The following is a 22,043-nucleotide window of genomic DNA, read 5'->3' on the forward strand; positions in this document are numbered from 1 at the left end:
GGCTGGGGACAACCCTGTGCCCAGGGCATGCAGTACTACAAGTGCCAAGAGCAGCATTCTCAGAGCAAAGGGGCTCTTCACCTTCATTGCTTTCAGTCTCTTGGTTTATCACTCCTCCTCTTGATAGACTAGTTAAGGGCTGCCACTGTTCAAAAATTCAAAGCTTCATGAAAAGATAGTTCAGAGCTGATGGAGCATATGAGGGGGGGAGGGGTAATCCAGCTGTCAGGTTAATGGATGTGGTGGAAACAGGAGCCAACTGGCCATGGTGTGTTGTCAAGCAACACTGCGTAGCGAATAGCTTAGTGCAGAGCTGAGTCCTGGGGTGCTAATTACCAGTGGATAATTCATCACTTCATACACGTGCCCTTCCACACCAGCCACCCTCACCCTTTTCCCAAACAGGAATTCAATCCTCAGTGTTGCACTGCTGATAAAAGCAAAGCAGCAGGGAAGGAGTGACTGAAAGCCCTGTTACCAAGGAGACCCACCTGTGTGGGCTGGAGATGGGGTGGCAGTAATTGCTCCTTCTTCATTCATTAGCTAGCAGGACCTGGGGGACCTGAGACTGCATCCCCAAGAAGGGAGAGATGAGGTCCACAGAAAGGCAAGGCACACCAGGGCAAAGCAAGGGCAAGCAGTGCTCCCTGGGTTGGGGCACAGGCCTGGAGATGCTCCCTACAGCTTCCAGCTCCACGGCACAGTAAGGCACAGAGGGTCCTGCCGTGATGGATCCTGATGTGCCCACAGAGAAGCATGCAAGAGCTGAGCAGCACACAGCCTGTGAGAGCTGGGCTCAACCTCCAGAGCTGGAGGATAAGGGAAGTGCCCTGCACCTTACCTTGACCGTTAGTAAAGGGGAAGCCAAAAGTGAGGGAAAGACTGAGACTGGTGCCCATGCTCTCTCATGGGTAGATGCAGAGATGGCTGTGGGGCCTGCAGAGCAGGGGGGGGGGGCTAATCCCTGACCAGGGGCTCACCTCAGTTGCAGCATAGCTGTGGTTAGCTAGACCATGAGGCTATCGTGCTCCCCTTTTCTGCTTGGGGGGGGGGGGGGGGGGTGTGTCAGCTGGAATTAATGTTTGAGAGCTCATCTGTGTCCTCCTAATGAATCACATTGAGGTGGGGCTTTTCAATTTGTGCTCCATTAATTAAGAGCATCTGCAGGCTCGGGGGAGCCAGCATGTCCTCCAGGGTTTGTATTAAACAGTCAGTGGGAAGGCCTGTGTTTTAATTTACCTCCATCCCACTCAGCTTCTGCTGAAGTGAGGAGCTGTAGCTAATACGGCCTGAGCCTTTCAACCCACAAGCAAACGGTTTTGGGAGAGAAACCAGCTAGGGCTGTGCTGCCACATGGGTGAGCACATGTTACCTTTCGTAACATCCCTGCTGCTGTGCTAGGGTCTTAAGCAGCCATGACAAGGTGTGAAGGGCATGTCCCCTGTCACCTCTTTCCAGCACTGCTTTGCTTCAGATGTGTTAGCTGCTCAGCAAAGTTTTGGATGACGAGGGATGAACAGTGGGGACCACATCAGAGCAAACTGCTGCTTCCTTCAGGACTGAGGCAACTCTTACTGGTGGGGAGGCACATCCTACTGGTTTCCTCTTCCAAGACAAGGGTCCCCCCAGAGGGACACAGGGTCCCACTCACCTTCCGGCTGTGCTCACTTTCTGGGCCTCTGTCACTGTCTGATCTCCTCTTCTCTGCTGTTCTCCTCTCCTCTGCCTGCAAGAGCACAGACACAAGAATTACTTCAAGGATTAAGCAAGGACTCCTGGCAGGGGAGTCAGTGCCTGACCCTGTGCCCATCAGAACATGTAAGAACTGCCTAGAAAAGGTCAACAAATGAGAAGATTGGTTTCTGGGGCCCTGAATCAAACTGATGTGGAAAAAAAAGAAGTCAGAAAGTAAGGGTTGTATGAGAAAAGCAAGAAAAAGGCATGCATTCCCACAGGTCCCTTCTCCTCCCAAGCTAGAGGCAGAGAGGTGTCCTGCATGGTCCCATTTCTTTCCAAGGCAGAGCAAATTTCAGGTACCTTTTCAGATTTGGGCCAAAGACTCAGCTTATGATTCAACTGTATGAGAGCTGGGAGCTCATCTAAGATGAAGCTAAAAGCCAGCATGGTAAAGTTGGGAGGGATTTTTGTCCGTGTCAAACACGGTGCCCTTCTACCAGGGTCCATCCCTGCTTCCACTGGCTTTAGCCATACTGCTACCAGATTGGCAAGCTCTGCTTTAGTGTTGATATCCCCCTGCCTGGCCCGAGGTGAAAATTAGCCCCTCTGGCTTAATGAACTACAGACACTAAACGTGAGGCATGCTATGGGCCAGGCAGTTCTCTGCCCCTATGTGGGACTGATAATACAGACACAGCTATGTCAGAAGCCAGGGTGGGATCACAGTCTTAGCAAAATAATCTGCAGAGCATAAATATCTTTCAAGAAAGGCTTTCTGGTTAGATTAGTATTGTTAGCGTGCCACTGGGAGGGCTGCTCGCTGTTGCATGTGCCGGGCAGCTGAGGGCAGGGTACCAGCTTGCCCCCCCCCACTGCTGAGCCCCTCAGGGCAGGGGGCTGGTGCTTGCTCGGGGCTCTGCCCTGGGGTGGCCACACGCCTCGGTGAGCGGCTCCCACTCCCACCCGGACGCTGCCACAGCACGATTCGCAGCACAGCGGCTGCCATGTGGTACAGCATTTATCACAGCTGCCTCCCCCTGTTTTGTAACTGTACATGGCAGCCCTGGGGCTGCCTCACACAAATGCTGCCAGGAGCGGAGAGGCCGCGGCATGCTGCAGCCCAGAGGGTTCCCTTGTACCCAGTGGAGCTGGGGCACCCCCAAATTCCCCTCCCTGCTGAACTGCTACAGGGCCGGGGAGTGTGTGGGGCTGAGATTATCATCCTGCCATTTTGCACCGGCAAGCAAAACTGAAACACAAAGTCGCAGCACGAACTGCCAGGTCAGCCGTTCGAGAAAGTGTCAGTGCAGTGAGGTCCAACCCAGGCTGGAAACAGGACTTTTATTCCAGTCATTTGCCAGCCCCAGGTTTAGCCCAGCATTACTGGACTGCATACTGGAAACTTGGGATACCAGTTTCAATACCTGCCGGCTCTGCCCAGCCTCCTAAGGCAACTCATCCCCGCTGCAGCCTGTTCCCGTGTACCCAGTGGGATTGTGCACGGAACGAGCTGGGGGCAGTCTTTTTGGGGATTGTCTGTATGTGCTAAATCTTAGGCAGGTGGGAAGTGTGACCATATAGCCAGTGCTCATGGACATTGCACTTAGTGCACAACAGCTTCACTGGTCTGACTGGTATGAAGCTGGGGTAGCTCCAGTACAGGTGGAAGCTTGTGTAAACAGATCCTTGGAAATAATGAGGAAGATATTAGCTGTACTGTCCTAGGACTTCTCAGCAAAGATTTGGGAAAAAATGCAGAGGGGTCTGTGCTCAGAGAAGCCACCGCTCACCATATCCTGGCCTGCTACAAAACAGGCCAGGATATGGTGAAAGATGATACTGGGTATTTATTTCAAAAGGTTGCTGCAAAAACTTACGTAACCAAAAATGCTCTCACCAGGCTCTAAGTCAACTGCTTGTGCAGCCCCATTTGAAGAACCTAGTAGCGAAGAATCTAACGAGTCCCTGCATCCCCAAACTGAGACCTTGCATTTATAGAGAGATTAGAACGGCAGAAACCTGGAAACTTTGCTTATTTGGGGAGGCTGGCTGGGGAGCAGGGTGCAGATGGATATTTAGCATTTAAAGCAGCTGTAAAAAACTCTCACCATTTTAGAAAGAATACAAAGGAGCCGGCTGCTGCAGAAGAGCTGGAGCCCCTCCATCCCTGGGGGAAACCTTGTGTGGGAGGAGAGGCAGGAGAGAAGGAGCACTGATACCTCAGAAATGTCAAAGAGCTCATAATTGATGGGGAAACTGAGGCAGTGAGCTGCATGGGTGTGCTTATTTTTTCATCTGAGTCTGCATATTTCTCATGCGAGCTCATTCAAAGATTGATTCAGTCTGGACCCTTCACAATGCCTAATTGTGTCCCTGAAGACGGGAACCGGAAAGCCAGAGCATCCGCACAGCCGGAGCACTGAGCCAGCATGTGCGTAAGCTGTGGGGGGAGCAGTGTGCCTCTGCCTGTCTGCAGCTCAGCACAGCTTGACTTCAGCCCTGTCTCTGCCAAGGAGCAGCGAAGAGCGAGCCTGCGCCCAGGAAATGTGCTGGGACAGCCCAGCTTAGGGACTGCGCTGCAGCTCGCGAGACACGGGAGAAGATGCAGCTCCTGTGTGGCTGACCAGCACTGGAGACCTGCATCCCGGCAGCTCTCGTTCTGGGTGCTAGCTCTTCGGTGCACACCACAAATTGCTTTGTCACAGGGACACTGTACAACTCTCCATCCTTTTACATCCCTCACTCAAAGCCAGGCTGCCTTTTTCCTTAGTCTGTTTCTATTTTTGCTTCTCAGAGGGCACTGTGGAAAATAGAGAGGACCAAAAAAATCTAGTTCTCTTCTACCGTGAAAGCAGGTCTAACTGTGCAGTTAAGGGAACATGGTTAGCTTTGATTTTGCACTTGCTCAGGAGCAGATTTTCGCATTAGTTCTGCGCTGCCCCAGAGCTGCTGTTAGCCTGTTATGACACACCCAGGCCATGGGGAAGCAAAACATGTTTTTCTCCTCCTTCCTTCTCTCCGCCCCCAAAATTATGAAATACGACAATGACATTATCATCTCATAATTTAACTGTTCCTGCACAGCAGGGGAAGAGATGTGAGGAAGGAACAAAAACCTAAAGTAGACAGAGAAGATTACATTTGTTCATCCTGAGATTTATGCAAGGATTTCTCAATTTCTCAGCCACAGAATGGTCCGGGGTGGGGCAGAGCCTGCTCCTAACCAGGATACAGCCCTGGGATCCCAAATGCTTTCTGCCACTGGGTTTGTCTGACCTTCAGACATATATATATATATCCAGCTAATGTTAATGTGCAATGGTGACAATGCTGATGCCATTATCCAGCCATGTTAACCATTGTTTTGTACTAACAGTTCTCCAAACCGAAAGGTTTGAGGGGCTTCGATGTCTCTGGGCTACTTCAGGACTTCTTATTTTAAAAATAAGCACCAACAGATGTGTTAAATTAGCTTTTTGGTACCCACTTCCTCAGGCACATGTCGGCACTAGAACTGGCATTTCTTCTGCAGGAGGAGAGTTATGCAAGAGCTTAGAGCCGGTTTTCCAGTGCTTGGCTCCCCCACTGGGCAGGATTTTTGAAACTAGTACATGAGAGGTTATTTTTTTCTAACTGTTTTGAAAAATCTGCCTACTAATTGTGCTGCCTGAAGGGAGCTAAAGACTTTTCAGCCACCCTTTCTGCCTATCCTCCCCTCCCATCTGCAATGTAAAAGCAAGTGTTTCTCCTGCCACAGGTTTGGTTCCTCTCCTATGCAAGCATGGGAGTCAGAATCATCTGTGTACGCCCCTGAAAGCAGCTTTTGTGTCTCTTGATTACAAACAGTCACTTCTGATATACCATCCTGGGAAACTCTGTTAATAAAAGCACAGTTTAAAAGCCCCGAAGCCCTATCAACTGTCCATTTAAAAGATTATTTGTAACCTGCTGATTAACCATTGTGTTCCACTGGTCCTGGGTTGCTGGCTCACAGCTCTAATGTGTTAATGGTCCTGAAACACTGCCAGAGCATGGAGTGACTTTTTAGGAACACTGGTGCTAAATATTAGGCATTATCCCTGGCCCTACTTACAGGGAGAGCCCTGATGCAGATTTAGGGGCAGCCAGGCAGACGTGGGAAGAAAGGTCCCAGATGTGGCACCTCCAAGCTAGCAGAAGCACTGGAGGCCATGAAGTTCATCAGTAATGTGCTCAGGCTAATTCATTCTGCAAGGAGACAGGATAATTTGGTCCCCCCAGCCCTCTGATCTAACAGAGAGTGAAAGAGTCTTTCACTGGGTAGGAAAAAACAGGCTTCAAGATGGCAGGGTAATATAAGGCACTGGGGATGTTTCAGAAAAGAAAATCATGAGAACAGCTTTTTTTTTCTTGCATTTCCTCTTTGGCAGCTTCTGCCACAGCTGTGCGCTGCCAGCTGTGATGCGGTCTGGGACTGACAATGTGGTGCTAGCTAGAAGCATCAAGGGTAGCTCGAATGGGAGTAGGTTGTTTTTTTTTCTTTTTATTGAATTTCATTGTGAATAAAAATAGAGAAAAATGTGGGATAATGAGGATGCCCATTAAATGTTTTAATAGGATAAATCTGGCAAGTGCAGAGAGGACGAGGCAAATTTGACAGTGGCCAGGTTACAAGATGTTACCAAAGGGGGAGTGACACATGTGATCTGCTCTCCTAGGCACCAGCGAGGCCTCTGTGACAGGGAGGACACAAATAACCCAGAATGAGCAGGGAACCAGCTGCGACATGAGGCGAAAAACCCCAAAGGATGGACCATGCTGAGGTAATAAGGGATGCTGAAAGCTAATCCTTGAATTGGGGGTCTCAGTTCAGGTCCTAAGACACAGCTATTCAGATGACAACACTGATACCCCATCAGGCTCTCCCAGTAGCTCATCAATTTGGGGATGAAAATGAAGTTTCTTTTTTGTATTGACAACTAATTAAAGGATAGAAAACAAAAAGTGGCAAGAAAATGCCAGTTTCCATGGTAGAAGATTAGCAGGGATGTGCCACTGGAACATGTGCTGCTCAACATGCTCATAAATGGTCTGGAAAAGGAGCTGAATAGAGAGATGACAGTTTGCTGATGACACTAAATCATCCAGAGCAAAGAATGTAATTTGCCAGGAAAGAGCTGCAAAAGACCTCTTGACATTGAATGCCTGCATCATAAAATTACAGATAAAATTCAATATCAATAATACAAAATAACTCACATGGAGAAAAATGTCCCTTCTTATATATATACACACAGTAATGAAGCCTGAACTATGATTAACACTCAGGAATGAAATTTTGTTGTTATTGTGACTAGTTCTCTGAAAATGTTAGCTCAATTATTTAGAAAAAAAAGCAAAGAAAATGCAAAGTTGTTTGGAGAAGAATAGAGAACAAGCCAGAAACATTGTTATTTCACTGAGTACATCCACAAGAGCCCACAGCTTGAATACCATGTACAGTTCTGGTCCTCTTGTATTAAAAGAATATAGTAAAAATAACAAAGACACAAACAAGGGCAATGAGAGTGATGAAAAATACAGAACTACTTCCTTGCCAGACATGTCTAAATAGGGTCAGTCTCTTAAGCCTGCAGGAGAGATGGCTGAAGGGAGATGTGCAATGGGTCGATAAAATTGTTTGTGCTTTGGGAAAGTGAACAGGGGATGATCTATGCACTGCTTCCCGTGACGCAGAAGCATCAAATGGAGTTATCAAGTAACAAGTCTGAAAAGAAAGAAGGGAGGCATGTTTCAACACAGCACGTCACTTAACATTGCAGCTCCTGGCTCAAGATGTGTGTGGGATAAAGTTTAGATGGACTCAAAAAAAAAAAAAAAAGATTAGAATTCAGACAAGAAAAAGCCTGTCAAGGAGAAAGATGCTGTTCTTGGCAGAGGAGGCCCCTAACTTGGGGGCTGGCAAGTATAGGAGGGGAGGGATGACTGCAGGTTTCCCTGCTCTTCTGCTCTTTCCCTGATGCTGGCTGCTGCTGCAAAAACTTAGTGTTAGTGCAAACACTGCTGCACAAACAACTAATGCTCCTATTAGTGCATGGCCCACACCGGGCAGGTCCCAGCTCTGCGGCAGTGCTGGAGTGGCTTTGGGTTGCTGAGCCCACCAGGGCAGGTTTCCCTGTTTACCAGCTGGTTCCCTGTTTACCAGCTTTCCTGAAGTGATGCAGCGCTGAGCCACTCAGCATCACTCACATGGTTATTGTCACCATAGCTAGGAAGGCAGAGGCACGCTACAACCCTGTTCATGTGGGGGGAACTGAAGCCCAGGGCTGCCAGGTTTGTGGATGCTGTGATTCACCAGTGCTGGTGGGATTCGGCTTCCATTTCCAAAGTGAATTGCTGTATTCAACATCCCTGTGACACACATTGAATCCTGCAGGCTAAAATTATTTAATACAGCATTTTATGCATTTTGGTGTTACTAACTCTGATCTGCTTTCTGCACTGCAGTGTTCCAGTGCCTCTTGGAGAAACACATTGCTCTGAGGCACAGCATGTGAGAGACTTGCCTGGTTACAATTTTTCAAGCACTATCACTACTAGTAAAAAAGAAGCAGTTGTTTAAAACACAAATCCTTAATGCGGCTTAGGAACAGCTGAAGTGACAGGGTGGGCCAGACCAAATCTCCCTTGACTCAACAAGCCCAAGCTGGCATGATGTGTGAGATGCCAACCTGACCTGTCACTTCAGGCCCTATCTGCTTCTGTCACTGATCCTGGGAAAAGGTTGACCAAGTGTGGATGGAAGAAAGTAGCTTGCAGAAGTGACCGTGAAATTCAACCATTTAACTCTCTTTACAGCCACATCTTTTTGTCACGTTGTAAGGTGCCTGTGTGCTGAGAGCTGGTTTTTGTCCTGGCTGTTGTAGCTGTTATCTGAAGTTACACAATTAAAATGGTACTATGAAGCTATCTATCTTCACTAACTAGGGATGGAGCATGGCCTGATCAGTCTAGTGAAATCACCAGGAACAAGGAAATCTCCTCAGCTCAGCTGGACTCTGAAACATATCCAGCTGGTAACAGGTATTGGATACTAGAGTATCAAACACTTTTATATCTTTTTCTAAATTATAAGAGGAATCCAAAGAACAACAACAAATGCTCCCACGAAAGCCCATTTTTAAAATAAGCTCATTAACATGCTCTTCTGGACCCTTCACTTCCCAGATGTGGGAGGTGTGCTCCATGGCAAACCCTGTGCTTGCTCCCTGCCTCCTGCACAGGCTGGGAGAACACATGGTCCCTGAAAGCACCCTGCTTTCCAGGGAGCAATAAGCTCCCATTCTGCCCTCTGTGAGCTTCCAAGAGGCTGGGGGAGGTATGCTTCAAAGCTCAGTAACAGAAAGCAGGGGAGAATTTTTCTGTGCCAGCAAGAAGCATGATGCTATCCCTAAATAGCTCTTGCCAGCGACATTAGTCCATGACTGCTGTTGAGCCAGGCTATCTGTCCAGCCAGAAGACCAGGTGATCAAGCAAAACTAATTTTTCTTTTCAGTCTTAAGTAATGCTGAGGGCATATATTGCTCCTTGGTAGTGTTATTTGATAGCTAGAGTTATATGAAGCCTCTGTGGCTTTCCTGTGCTCCTGACAGAGATCCTTCTCTTGTTCAGCCAAGATGTGAAGGCACCAAATCGCTCTGCACAATCCTTCTCCCTGTGGACGTCAGCATCGGCAGCCTCTCATCCAGCACCGAATAGGCCTCCCTCACAGCCCGCTGTTGCTAGAAGAGTGCCTGAGCTTCAGTCCTACCGTCTGCCAACTGAGCGACTGGGTTTGGATTAAGGGGGAAAAAAAAGGGAAGACTTTTAATGAACTTTGGTATCTGAGGAGGAGCAGCATAGAGTTATTTGCATTCCTGGGGATTATCAGGATTACCTTCTAGCCCAAGCCGTGTGAAGGAGACCACTGCAGCTATGTACAATTGAGGAAAGGAGGGTTGATAAGAGTTATGTGAGCTCCTTGAACTGCTATATGGAGGTAAGTGCAATCATTGGGAATTAATTTAAATGAATGGGCTTAAATGAATGGTAGCACAGTGGGAGCTGAAAGCAGCGGGAGCAAGACCCAAAACACCAGCCTCTGCTGAATCACCAAAATCAAATCTGCCAGGCATTAGGGACTTCAAACCCTCTTTGCCAGCCTACGGTTCACAGCATCAGATCTTCTGTGGTTCATGTAAAAAGGTGTAGGCAGGTATGGCTTTAAACCAGTGCAGCTGTAGGCCTGCTCTCTTACACTGTCTGAATCTAGCTGCTTTGGAGCCAATATGAGCAAGGCATTGCCAAAACCACATATGTGGACCCCTCAGCCTCAAATTTCATGTTCCATAATGAATGCATATGAGAGGTTACCTTTTCCAAGGCTGTCCATACACTTAAAACAAGGCTCAGGTTCTGAAGCCACAACCTAGGCACTCCTCCTCCTACTCTGTCCTAGCACAGTCTCAGCCTTGATGACCTCAGAGACAAGTATTTAAACAAGCCCAGCAAAAGCAGAAGTGGAGACACTTGCCCTGCATGTCACAGAATTACATTTGACAGCCTCAAGGACAGCTACAGCACAGGCATGGTCAGGTCACTCTCATCATGTCTAGGTGTGTTCATGATGCCTAGACTGAAACGGGTGACACCTGCCACGTGAACCCCTGGCAAATGGATAGTTACTAGTGGCTCGATCAGGCAGCCAAAATGAGGTTTATGGCATTCAAAATAACTGCTTGGTAGCCATGAGCACATGGGCTTTCAGAGCCTAGGTAGACTCTGGGGAGGAGCAGAAGCTGAAGTTAACGTGGGCAGTTAGCAGATGGTTGGCTGCTGTCCCAGAGAGGGTGCTGCATAGGTCTCCCAGCGTTCCTGGGTGTGTTTGGCAGCTACACTAAGTGTTGTTTTCCTTCATAGTCCTTCCTGACCCTGTTTGCTGCAGGCATTCTTACTTATCTGTGCAAACTCTCAAATAGGAAAATATCACATGCCTCCGTGTGTGTAAAGAGGAAGGTATTTGTGAAGAAGTATTTGAAATATGTTTCAAAGATTAACAAAGTTCAGCCAGCTCACCCAGTAGGTTATGGCCAGGCACAGCGGGACCTGGGTTTAGAAGCAGATATTGCCCAGCTCTGTTAACTTTTAAGTCATGCAGTGACTCAAGAGGACAGCACTCCTGACTCAGTCTGCTGTATGGCCCCAAAAAGAAGTTGGTAAGAGACAGGGGGTGAGTTTCATGCCCCATATCTGGCAGTGCTTTCATTGATCCTCCCAAAACAGCATCTGCTATTTCTTATGGACCCAGTACATTTAAGAGGCTGCTAGTCCTAGCTAGGATCACAGAGAAGGGAAAGGATTGTAGCCCTTCCTCTTTCACAGTGATGGAAACCAGAGAGTTTTATGGTGATAAGCTCCACACTATTAACACATAGTCTCTTCCAATGTCCTGTTGCTAGGCTAGCTCCTAATCTGTCTCCACAGCCCTTCTCATGCCAGCAGAACGAGTGGATGCCACTGATACGCTGCAGTTCAGTTATTCGCAATGCACTTACTTTTTCTTTGTTATCCATGGTGATGGCAATCTGCATTCTCCTCCCCCGTCGGAAAGCTACCAAATGGTCTGTCTCTTCTTCACTCAGGTCTGGCACTCTGCCTGGGCCAGGGAAGCACTCGGTGCGTTTCTCACTGACGATCCGCTTGCCCTGGAAAGGATAGGATGAGTTAACACCACCTCTGTTAGCCCTGTGCAGTGCCCTTCCTAGGAGATTGGCCACCCCCAAACTGCAAAGGATTTTGGTCTGGCAGAACAGAAACACGAGCCAGATGATAGTCAGTTGTCTTGGTTTATAAAGCTGTCACCCTACTTTAAGGCATATGTAATATTACATAGGCATGCTTAACTGAGCACAACTTAGGTAGGGTGGGATTTACCCTGTTTAGATGCTTTGCAGTATGAACACTGATTGATGTTTTTATTTTAGACAGGCAAGCCATCTTGCATTTGTGTCTTTGAAACAAATGTGAAGTTGTCCTCTCACCAAACAACACGACCCAATAAAATGTGAGGCTACATTGGAGCAGAAGCCTAGAGGGTGAAAGAGAAGGGAAACAGTGGTGTTCTCTCTAACCTTGCCCACAAAGCAGTTACTACCCTGACATGTATTAACACTTGATAATTTATCATCTTCATAGTCATTGTGTGTTCATATTTCTGGAATGATTTATTCAGCAGTGAAATAGTTTAGAAAACTGATATATAAACTCCTTGAACAAGGGCAGTTTACCCCTTTCAGATATTATTTCCAGCTGTCTGTATCAGTTCATGACTTTACTGCATGGATTTACATCTGGTTCTTATTTTGTTAATTATCTTTGTTGCTGGCTGAGCTCCTGTCAGTGCCCTCAGCCATCACTTCCACAAAATGAGCAGATCTTTTGTTCAAAAATACATACTTTTTCTCATTTAAAAGTATCATCTTTCAGTTCCATCATGTGCCTTTTTATTTTTGCCTTACAAGGAAATTAGAGACTTCATAAAGTATCTCCATCTTTACCTCTGACCTTTTTCTTTTCTTCTGTATGATTCCTCTGCTCAGCTTTACCAGGGATGAACAAACCTCAGAAACTTCCCTCTCTAAAGGATGGTATGTTTTCCTCTGTTTTTCTCCTTGGACATACACACATACTGAAGTTTTCATTTCAGAGGAGCTCAGAATCTCCAGGTAAACTTCAGTGAAACTTGGGAACTCTTTGTTGCTACGAACTTGGTTTCAAAAACAAACAGCACACACTGACCTTTGATTTTTATGGAAGTGTTGCAAGCATCAGTGAATTTGCCATGACATATGATATCAAGATGTCTTGCATTAGCCTCATCTTCACTTGGCTCTGCCAGAAGCGCAGATGTTAGCATGGAGGGAGCCTTGCTGTAGACAGCCTCCGTCAGCAAGACCTTTTTTATTGCTTGTCCAGTCATCGAGCTTCCTAACACATGATAAATGTTTTAGGAGGTACTGGAGTATTTCCAGCATTAGACCTTCAGTCTCTTGTTTATTCTTTCACATCTGTGTAATTTTGCTGTCTCAGCAGAGACAGTTCTTGAGTTAGTCTGATGCACGCAAGAGGAGGAGTGGGTCCCTGCATTGCCTTTGGTTCTGTCTGCCAGAGCTGTGTGGACATGGTGGGAACCTTTTTATACATTCCCTTGAGTATGTACAACTCTGGTTTTAGGTTTCAGCTGTAGCTCCTAACAAGTTTTGCTGCCCTTAGTAGGACCCTTGCTATTTCTGCTTTCTTGAAATAAGTGAAGCCACATGTTGCATTCAAAGCAAGGATCTGCTGCCAATCTGTTCACTGCCATTCTAGTACTTTCCATGTTGTTCTCTATGTTTGTGTCAATGCAGCTTCCTACTCTGACTGCTGCTGAGGACCAACATCTGTGAGGCATCCCTAGAGATGTCAAGATCTTTTCCTGAGAGAGTAAAATCTGATAGTCAAGAGAATAGGCAATCATTTAAATACGGAGTACAAATGTCTTGGCATCTACCATAGCCAGACAATTAGGTGTACTTTTACCTGCAGCTAAGATATATGTCCTGGAAAAGTCCCCATACCTATAAACTCTGTGAGCTGTTTTAAGGTTTTTGTCTATGTATCTGTCTTGAGAAGGATATGATTTTATCGGAGACCGGGCAGAGCCAGAAAGTTCAAACTGGAATCTAAACTGCTCTGAAATCCTAGCTTTACTCCTCCCCCCACAAATAGGGCATGCTATACTATCCTTAATTACACATCCCATTGCAGTCACAACATTACAAACAATTGCATTACTGCAGCTTAGTAAGTGACTGCCCAATTACTAAACTAAAGTCACAACTGGTTGAAGACGTGAAGGTCAGTGGCAGCTTTGGCAGCAGTGACCAGAAGACCATGGATTTTAGGAGCCTGAGAGCAGTAAGGAAGGCAAGGAGCAGACTAGAGACCATGGGCTTCAGGAGAGCAGATGCTGAATTGTTCAGGGAACTGGCAGGCAGGAACCTGCAGGAACCCATCTTGAAGGGGAAAGGAGCCCAGAAGACCTGATTGATTTTCATGGACAAGGCACAAGAACATAAGTAAAGTCTTCCTGTTATACAAGAAATGAGCAGTTGTGGAAAGAGGCCAGCTTGGCTGGATAGGTTGCCTCTGCTTGAACTTAAATGCAAAAAGGGAGTGTGTGGGAGGTGGAAAGGGACAGGCTCTCAAGAAAGATTATGAGAGCAGGACCTGGGCATGCAGGGATGGAGTTAGAAAAGCCAAAGCTCACCTGGAGTTGAAACAAGTGAGAGATGTGAAGGTCAGCCAGAAGGACTTCTGTATATACATTAGCAGCAAAGAAAGTTGATGAAAGCTGTTGACCTGCTGCTGAATGGGGTGGGCAACTTAGTGACACAAGGCATGGAAAAGACTGGTTACTCTATGCCTTCTTTGCCTTGGTCTTTTACTGGCAAGGTCTGCTCTCTACCTCCCAAGTCCCTAACCTAGTGGCAGAGTCAGAGAAATGCTTCACTCCCTCAGCATCCTGGAAGATTCAGTTATGGGCCATTTAAATAAAGTAAGAAGGTGGCACTAGGTGGGCTGCATTCAAGGGTGCTGAGCACATACACTGATGTCACTGTCAGGCTGCTTTCTGCTGCTTAGCATCTTCTTCAGTGATCTGGATAATAGGACAGACTATACCTTCATCAAGTCCCTGACTGACACCAAGCTGATACACTGGAGGATGGTACTGTCATGCAGGGGGATCTTGACAGGGTGGAGGAAGGTCAACAAAAATAAATGACAAGTCCTGCACCTGGGACAAAAGAACCCCGAAGAATTCCATGCATGACTATGGGCAGGGACCCAGCTGGCTGGGAGCAGCTTTGCAGAAGTACTTTGGGAGCCTGATAGGCAATGATTTGACCATAAGTGAACACTGAGGAAGGCTAGTTGTTCACTTGCTTCCATCAGCACGAAGATAGCCATCATGTTGAGGGAAGTGATTGCCTCCCTCTGTTTGGGCCATATTTCAAGTATTGTGTCCAGTTTCCCTTCACTACAAGATGAGAGAGGTACAGGGAAATTGGAAAGAGTCTAGTGGAGGGTCACCAAGATGGTTACAGGGCTGGAGCATAGGATGCATATGGTGAAGCTGCATTTTTTAAGTCTGGAGAGAGAAGAGAAGGCAAAGAGGGGACCTAATTGCAGTATTCTTCTGTTTGAAAAGGTGTTATGAAGAGAACAGAGTCCAACTCCTCTTGGAGGTACACAGCGAAAGGACAAGAGACAATGGACATAAACTGCCAAAAGACAAAGTACAACTGGAATTAAGGGGGGAAAAAGTCACAACGGTGGTAGTCAAACACTTGAAAACAGGTTCCCAAAGAGGCTGTGAAATCTGTCACTGGAGATTTTCAGAACTTGATCGGACTCAGCCCTGAGCAACCTGAGGTAACTTTGAAGATAACTTTTTAGCAGGGGATCAGACTAGATGACCTCCAGACGTCCCATCCCACCTCAGTTATTTTATGATTCTGTTATTGTGTCCAAGTCTGTAGCCTGCTTCAACTATGAAGTAAAACCTACTTAGGTTTTACATCTGCATATGTGTGTATATGCACACATGCATGTGTGTAGATGTACGCAAGTAATGAATTTAATATGCAAGTATAAATTTAGTAATTTTGCCTATTTTCTGCAGCTCTGGCTTTTATACAACTAGAACTAGGTAGTACAGACCAGAATTCAGGATCAGCCAGCCACAAAGCTCACAAGCACTTAGGACTTGGCTTTTAAGTGGCACCTGCTTCTGAATGACTGAATCACATCATGTCCAAAGGTGACATATTTCCATTGCCAGAATTATTAGCCAATACAAACACAGGATGTTTTAAAATTAGAAGAATGTTTCAAATCCTGTTTATGTTCTATGATTCATATATTTTATTCCTAAATTTCACTGAAACTGGAGACTGGAATTAGAATGGTCAGCATAGGATTCCTGCTTGCAGTCGAAGAAACCAATGTGGTTTTTCTTTATGTCAGTGCAAATCAGTACTAATGGACGTGGGTGGAAGAAAAATTAACCTTTTGAATAGACTATCTTGCTCTTGTATTTCAGACCACAGAGCTGGGCTGGATAATTTGAAGCTGCAAATCTCTTGTGCCATCCCCTCTGGGTTCACAGGGCAATGTCTGTGGCCACAAGAGTATCCTCTGGTCTCATTCATGTTGGCAGTTATGCTGAGATGATCTAGTAGCTCAGATATACAGTATTAACACGGTTGTTTTAGGAAGTTACTGTGTATCAGCACTAATGGGCCATGCTGGTGCTCTTACCTTGTGATTAACACAGGAAAATGCAGTTTCATTTAACTCTTCCGTTAAAGACTATGTAAATGGACACCTCTTACACAGTAGCTTGCAAAGTTATACTAACTGAATCACGTGTCTTCCAGATACATTAACAAATACTTCCCATTGCAATGAAAAGGTAGTGAAAGCTGAAATCTTGTCAGCTGCTCTGAAAACCTGAGCGTTCCTATTTAAACTTTCCCCCACAGCTAGAAAAGATGAAATGATAAGCATCATTGTGTGTGCTTCACAGCTGCCCTTTATAAAGAAAACTAAACTCCTTCTTATGCATAGAAAACATGGAAGAAAAGTGCTTAGCAGTTTTTTGAGGCCCCCTACACATCATAGGGCTGTGACTTAACCCCAGAAATGTCAGCGGAGTCACCACAGGGACAAATACAGCCTCCCTGTTTTGGAATTGGTGTATACAAGACTGCACCTCTCTTCCTTCTCTCCCCACACCAGCCTCTCCTCTTCTAAAAACCTGTTCCTTGCTCACATCTTTTGGGGAGGAGGGCACTGTAAAGCAATCTGGGCAATTGCCCAAAGCAATCTGTAAAGCAATTTTCTACAAAAGAATCTCTTTCTTTTCCCCAGCATCTGCCTCCCTGGCAGCAACCCTCCAGCCGAGGAAGCTGCCAGCTGCCACCAAGGAACTTTGCAGCCCAAGCAAGGCACTCCTGTTTCCTCAACATGCAAACAGTCCCCACAAAGGATGGTGTTCTCCCACTGTAAGAGCAAAGCTCTTGGGAATCATGGTAATGACTTAAGTTAGAGCCTCCTGCACAGGGCCCAGTCCTGCATGACTGTAACATATTTGGGGAAGAGCTGAGATCTGCTGACATCCTCTGAAAGCAGCCAGACACATTACACCTTGCAGAATAGGCTCTTAACTGCTTGCTGTCTTGTTTCCCTGCTCTATTTGCAGCATGATTCAGAGGCTGAAAATATGGTGTGACTTTGCTTTGGAACCACTGAATTGCTCAAGCCTGGCAGATACTTTGGTGCTGAAGCTGCACATCGTTTTGTTCTTCACTGGTTATTATTCCCAGGAAATATCTTTGCTCCAGGGATAATCCTGAGTTTCCTGTGACATTTAAGGCAATACATCTTCCCTCCTTTAAGCCCTGAGCAGGCATGTACAGTAATCCTAGGTTGTACTGCTGAGGTTAGTTAATGAACTAGAGAGCTGGGCTTGCTCTGCCCTAAACAGAGCATCTATATGAGTTGTTTAGCATTCTAGTTAATTTTTTTTATTATTAAGAAAGTAAGCCCAGTGATGACTTAGCGAGGTAATAGTAAGCTATTACTCCATAACTTGTACATCAAACATTAATTCTAGCTTAAGTCAACTGCTGTTCCTTAGAGCTCTTCAGTGTTTAGGTGGTGATGGCCTGTCCTTTAGACAAATAACATGGTCACAAGCCAGGCAGGCCCAGCACCGGCTGGGTATGTTTGAAGATGGCTTCACCATTTACTATCTGAGAAAGTTCTTCCTGAGGAGGGACATGGGCCCTGAGTACAAGCAACAGCAAAGCCACTACCCAAAAACCTGAAAACCACTGCAGAGGACCTTGTACCCAAACACTGTGAGCAGGATGGAAGCCTCAAAGTGCACTAATGGATTTACACGGAGGCGGCACCTTCCTTGGGCCATTAGATGTTAAAAGTCACAGTGGGAAGGCTGGCGCGCTGGCAAAGCCATTAAACCCTGCAGTTTATTGAGCAGATGGCCAGGAAGACTTGGAGGCTGATACAGGAAATATCTATTTAACAGAGCTGTGATAGCAAGACACATACAGGCTGGGGGACCACCAGCTTTTCTAGGTAATACTCTCTCTCTCTCCCTCCCTTGCTCCCCATATTGCTTCTGGCTAAGATGCGTCGCCTAAAGGCATGTTCTGCTTAATGTGCCGACATGTGTCTTCTTTCGCTTGTTCATTATTTTAACAATATCATGATTTCCTAGATTGCTTGTCCCACATTGGGAAATCCTGGTCCTCGGTTTGTTAGAGCCCAAAGCGAGGGATCTCAGATGAGGAAAGTGCCCATGCAGAGCCAGCAGAAACAGAGAGCAGGGCCCAAACAGCTGGCAGTGCCGGGCAGAGCCATCTCTTCCCCTCCTCACAGCCCATCCCCAGCTCACTCACTGCCTGCAGGGGATTTGAGACTCTGGCATTAGCTATTTAGCTGCAGTCAGACAAAACTACACTGCTTCCCTTCTAGCAGTTCACTGAGAAACTGTAAATTGAGAAGTGCCCATCTTATGTCTGAGGCATGCCCCAGATTGCAAAGGTAGTGTTAAAAATACCTGTCTGAGGAGTGTCAGGAAAAAGAACATGGGCAACAAAGGAAAACCCCAAACTTCTGTCCAGTTTATGCAGTTTTCTAGCTGCCTCGCCTTTGGGGCTTCTCGTGTTACAGTGATTTGTGATATTTAGGATTGAATGTAAATGGTTTTCTGCACAGCCCAGCAACTCTGTTGCTTGAACCTTGCCGTGGTCATAGGAAGGATGGTGATGGCCCATTTAGTCATCCCAGTATCACCAAGCAAGTCTCTCCAGGGACACCTCGTAAAACCTTGCTCAGTGGGAAGCTGAACCAAGTTATCTACCTTCATTTAATCTTCAGCAGCCCAGAGCATGCCTTACCAGGGCAGCAGCAAAAAATGAGCTTGTAATTCATGTGGTATCAAATACAATTTTGTCCAAAATCCTAATAATTTTTCCCTCTCACCCATTACAGTCCCATGCTCTTCCTACTCATCCATTTTGAGAACTATATTTAAAGTAACTACAGGAAGGTTCTGGACTGATGCCACTGGAACATTCTCCAATAAATCAGTTTTCCTCTGTCATCAAGTCAGGCTGCTGGGTTGTGCTTTATACCAACACTCAGGAGACCTTGGGGGGCTTCTAAGGCCTGTGAAAGGCCCATAATGCAAGCAAATTCATATACACCATACAACAGGGAACTTACAGGGAGTTTACACAGAGGTCTGCGTTTCCAGCAGAAAAATCTCAGAGGTCTATTAATTGGCCATGCTGAAAAACACTGGCACAGAGTTTAAGGCAGCAATGTGATTTAGCTGCCAGTGCTTTGCGCTAATACAAATCCCCATCTAGGACTTGAATTCTGAGCTATAGATTATGGAAACGGCTCCAGGGGACACAGGCTGTCTATGAGAGCCACTCACTCTGCAAATGTAATTGCTTCAAATACAAGCCTCCCATGCAGAGCTACATAGCCATGGGAAACCTCAGAGGAGGCTCCCAAGTATTTCATTGGTAAAGTTCAGTCAGTAATGAGGATGGTTACATTTCTATGTTCTAAGAATAAACAGAAATTTTCCCCTTACATCAGGAGGTGGTTTGGTTGTGCTGGAATGAGATTTCATTTGAAGGGAATGTTCATGCTACCGGTAATCTATATGGAACAAAGGAAATGAGAGGCCTCAGTCCCTTTCTCCTGAAAAATCATTCTGAAAGGTGCTTTATTTCCTAAATGATTCAGTTCCTTCAAGGTAACATATAATGACTTTATAATGGCACAGTGATTGTGGCCCATTTCTTCATGGAAAGAAAGGGTAACTAGGTCATGGAGAAACAGAAATGAAAAGACATTCAAGGCACAAAATCAGAAAAATATTTCCAAGCTGCCTCAGAGGGAGAAATGGCTCTCTGCCTTTTGTTTACAGCCAAGGTTTTCAGTACTCCTACCCCAACGTACCGGGGTAGCAGGAAGGGAGGGGTTTCGCTTAATTTCCCTGGGGAATGTCTTTGGCTTGGACATCAGTTCAAAAAAGCCCACTGTCATTTTGTGGGCCAAACACGTTGCTGTGCCTAAAAGGGGACCCATGGGAGCACCATTTGCTGCCACCGTTTCCTTTTCCCAGCACTGCTGTAACAGAGACAGGGGCTGACCTCGTCCGCCCCAGTGTCTCAGCAAGGCGCCGGGCCAGCTGAGGCTTTCTGTCTCCTTCACGTCAGCATGGTCAGCACAAAGGGGCTGTGCTCACCTGAGTGTTGTGTCTCCTGTTGTCTCACTGGTGTCTTCTTAGTCTTAATCAATAAATAGATAAGATTGCCTCTTGTATTCTTTTGAAACATATTCAACAGCAAGAAGTATCACCTACAGCAGTAATCTGCCTCCAGACACTCACTAACTAGAGGGCTTCCCTGAGTTCCCATACAAGTGCATTTGTGCATGCAAATACTACATTTTTTTAAAGCAGGTGGCACTTCTGATTCTTGTTCCTATTTATCTCAGTGGTCAAACTCACTAACTCCAGTGAGAACAAGATCAGTCCCCTGAGATACACTCCAAGCGAAGAAAATAAGAGCGTGAAGCTCATACAGGCACGTACTTCCTTGGACATGCTGCCAATACTAACTGCCAAAGTTTTATCAAACCCTTCTTGGCAAGTAAGTCCCGACATGCCAAAGCTGCCATTAGGATCATTATATCTAGAGGCACAGACTCCACAAGGGATGGGGTAGTGCCCAGGAGGGGATGTTTTGGGATTTAAAAAAATGTAGTAGCATTTTCAATTACTTTTGCCTTTTCGCACAATTTTTAATTAAGTCTGCAAATACTGGGTCACATTTTCTGCCTATCACATTGGCAGCTCCAACAGATACTCATGTCACTCTGTTTTTTCTTCTGCATTTAGGACTTCCTGGGATACAGTAACATGGAGAAATGATGCTGTTTTTACCACCAAACAACACTACCTCCCTGGGAGTAGCTGGGGAGTAATGCAGCTAAATCTGTCCACGCTCCCACTTATTTCCATCCCCATTCCAGGCACAGCAACACAATTTAACACACCCGCTGGTGGCCCAGGAGGGCAGTGAGGTGACTGATTTCACAGAAAAGGAACTGGCTACTCATGGCTGGATGGAGCCACTGGGAGGTTTAGCAAGGCCTGGGGGCTGATTCCTGTGAATCAGACGTGGGGAGGAAAGAGCATGGCAACTCGAGATGAAGACTGAGGCTGTGCTGAAGGATTGAGAAATGAGAGAAAAGGACCAGGAAGGGAACTATTCCCTTCAGAGATGAGACACCCAGGGGACGTGCTGAGCAGAAAGCTCAAGTGAGAGGCAGAACAGAAGCCTCTTTGTAAGTCAAGAGGTTGCACTGTAAGAAGAATCCTCTTCCCTGCTCACCTTGGCTTTGTTGTCCATGGTAACAGCCAGCTGCATCCTCTTCCCCATCCTGAATGTGAACATATGATCTGCTTCCTCCTCCTCCTCCTCTTCCTCACTGCCAATGCCGAACCCAGAGCTCGCAGGACAGGGGCTTCCCCATTTCTCACTCACCACCCTTTTGTCCTGGAAAATGAATCACTTCTGTTAGCAAATCCAGGCCCCTTGGCTTACCAATGCGATTCCCTTCCCCAAACACACCTGCACGCGAGCAGGGAGGCCAGCTACAGAAAAGGCAGGCCTTGCCCTGAGGAAGCTTTCTGTGCCCGGCGTGGTGCCGTGACATTCCTAGGGAACAAGGGGCTCGTTGTCTGCTTGGCAGCAAAACCCACAATTACAGCGGGTCTAGAAAATCCTTTGCACTTACAAATCTGACATTTCAGACTAAAATGCCAGAGTTATAGGAAACAAATGTCATCCTCATCTCTTTCTGCAGCACACTGAGTTAGATCAGGAAAGCCTAAGTCCTGATGGAGATGGCCTTGGAAGCCAAGTGGATGGCTCCTGAGGGTGGTGCTCACCATCGAGAGGGCTGGGCTATCTTGTCCATAGTGTTCAGTCTGGGTAATTGCATCTTTCAGGTCCTGTATGAGAGAAAAATGTGTGCAACAGCGCACCTCCGGAGAAAAGCAAGGGCCGGGGCATGGTTGAGAAGTGAGCAATGCACTACCCTGGATCGAACAACCCAGGAGTGCTGACTGCACGCATGGAAGGAGGGTGGGCTGGCTCTGGTGAACTCTGGCAGAGGACTTCACCCAGGGGTTA

General features: G+C 46.5%; 1 protein-coding gene across 2 annotated transcripts in view; it reads right to left on the bottom strand.

Annotated features, from left to right (window-relative positions):
- Window positions 1-22,043, bottom strand: part of CCDC9B (coiled-coil domain containing 9B) — a 53,819-nt gene that overhangs the window by 23,463 nt on the left and 8,313 nt on the right. Inside the window, exons 4-7 of one of the 2 annotated variants that reach the window (XM_075048511.1) lie at window positions 21,800-21,862; window positions 21,240-21,404; window positions 11,250-11,399; window positions 1,652-1,726 (exon numbers count right to left, since the gene is read on the bottom strand). In XM_075048511.1, the coding sequence (XP_074904612.1) occupies window positions 1,652-1,726; window positions 11,250-11,399; window positions 21,240-21,404; window positions 21,800-21,862 (453 nt within the window). The remainder of the gene's footprint in view (window positions 1-1,651; window positions 1,727-11,249; window positions 11,400-21,239; window positions 21,405-21,799; window positions 21,863-22,043) is intronic. The other variant, XM_075048510.1, reaches the window with a different exon arrangement.

This window comes from Buteo buteo, chromosome 16 (assembly GCF_964188355.1).
Source record: "Buteo buteo chromosome 16, bButBut1.hap1.1, whole genome shotgun sequence".
Classification (NCBI taxonomy): Eukaryota; Metazoa; Chordata; class Aves; order Accipitriformes; family Accipitridae; genus Buteo; species Buteo buteo.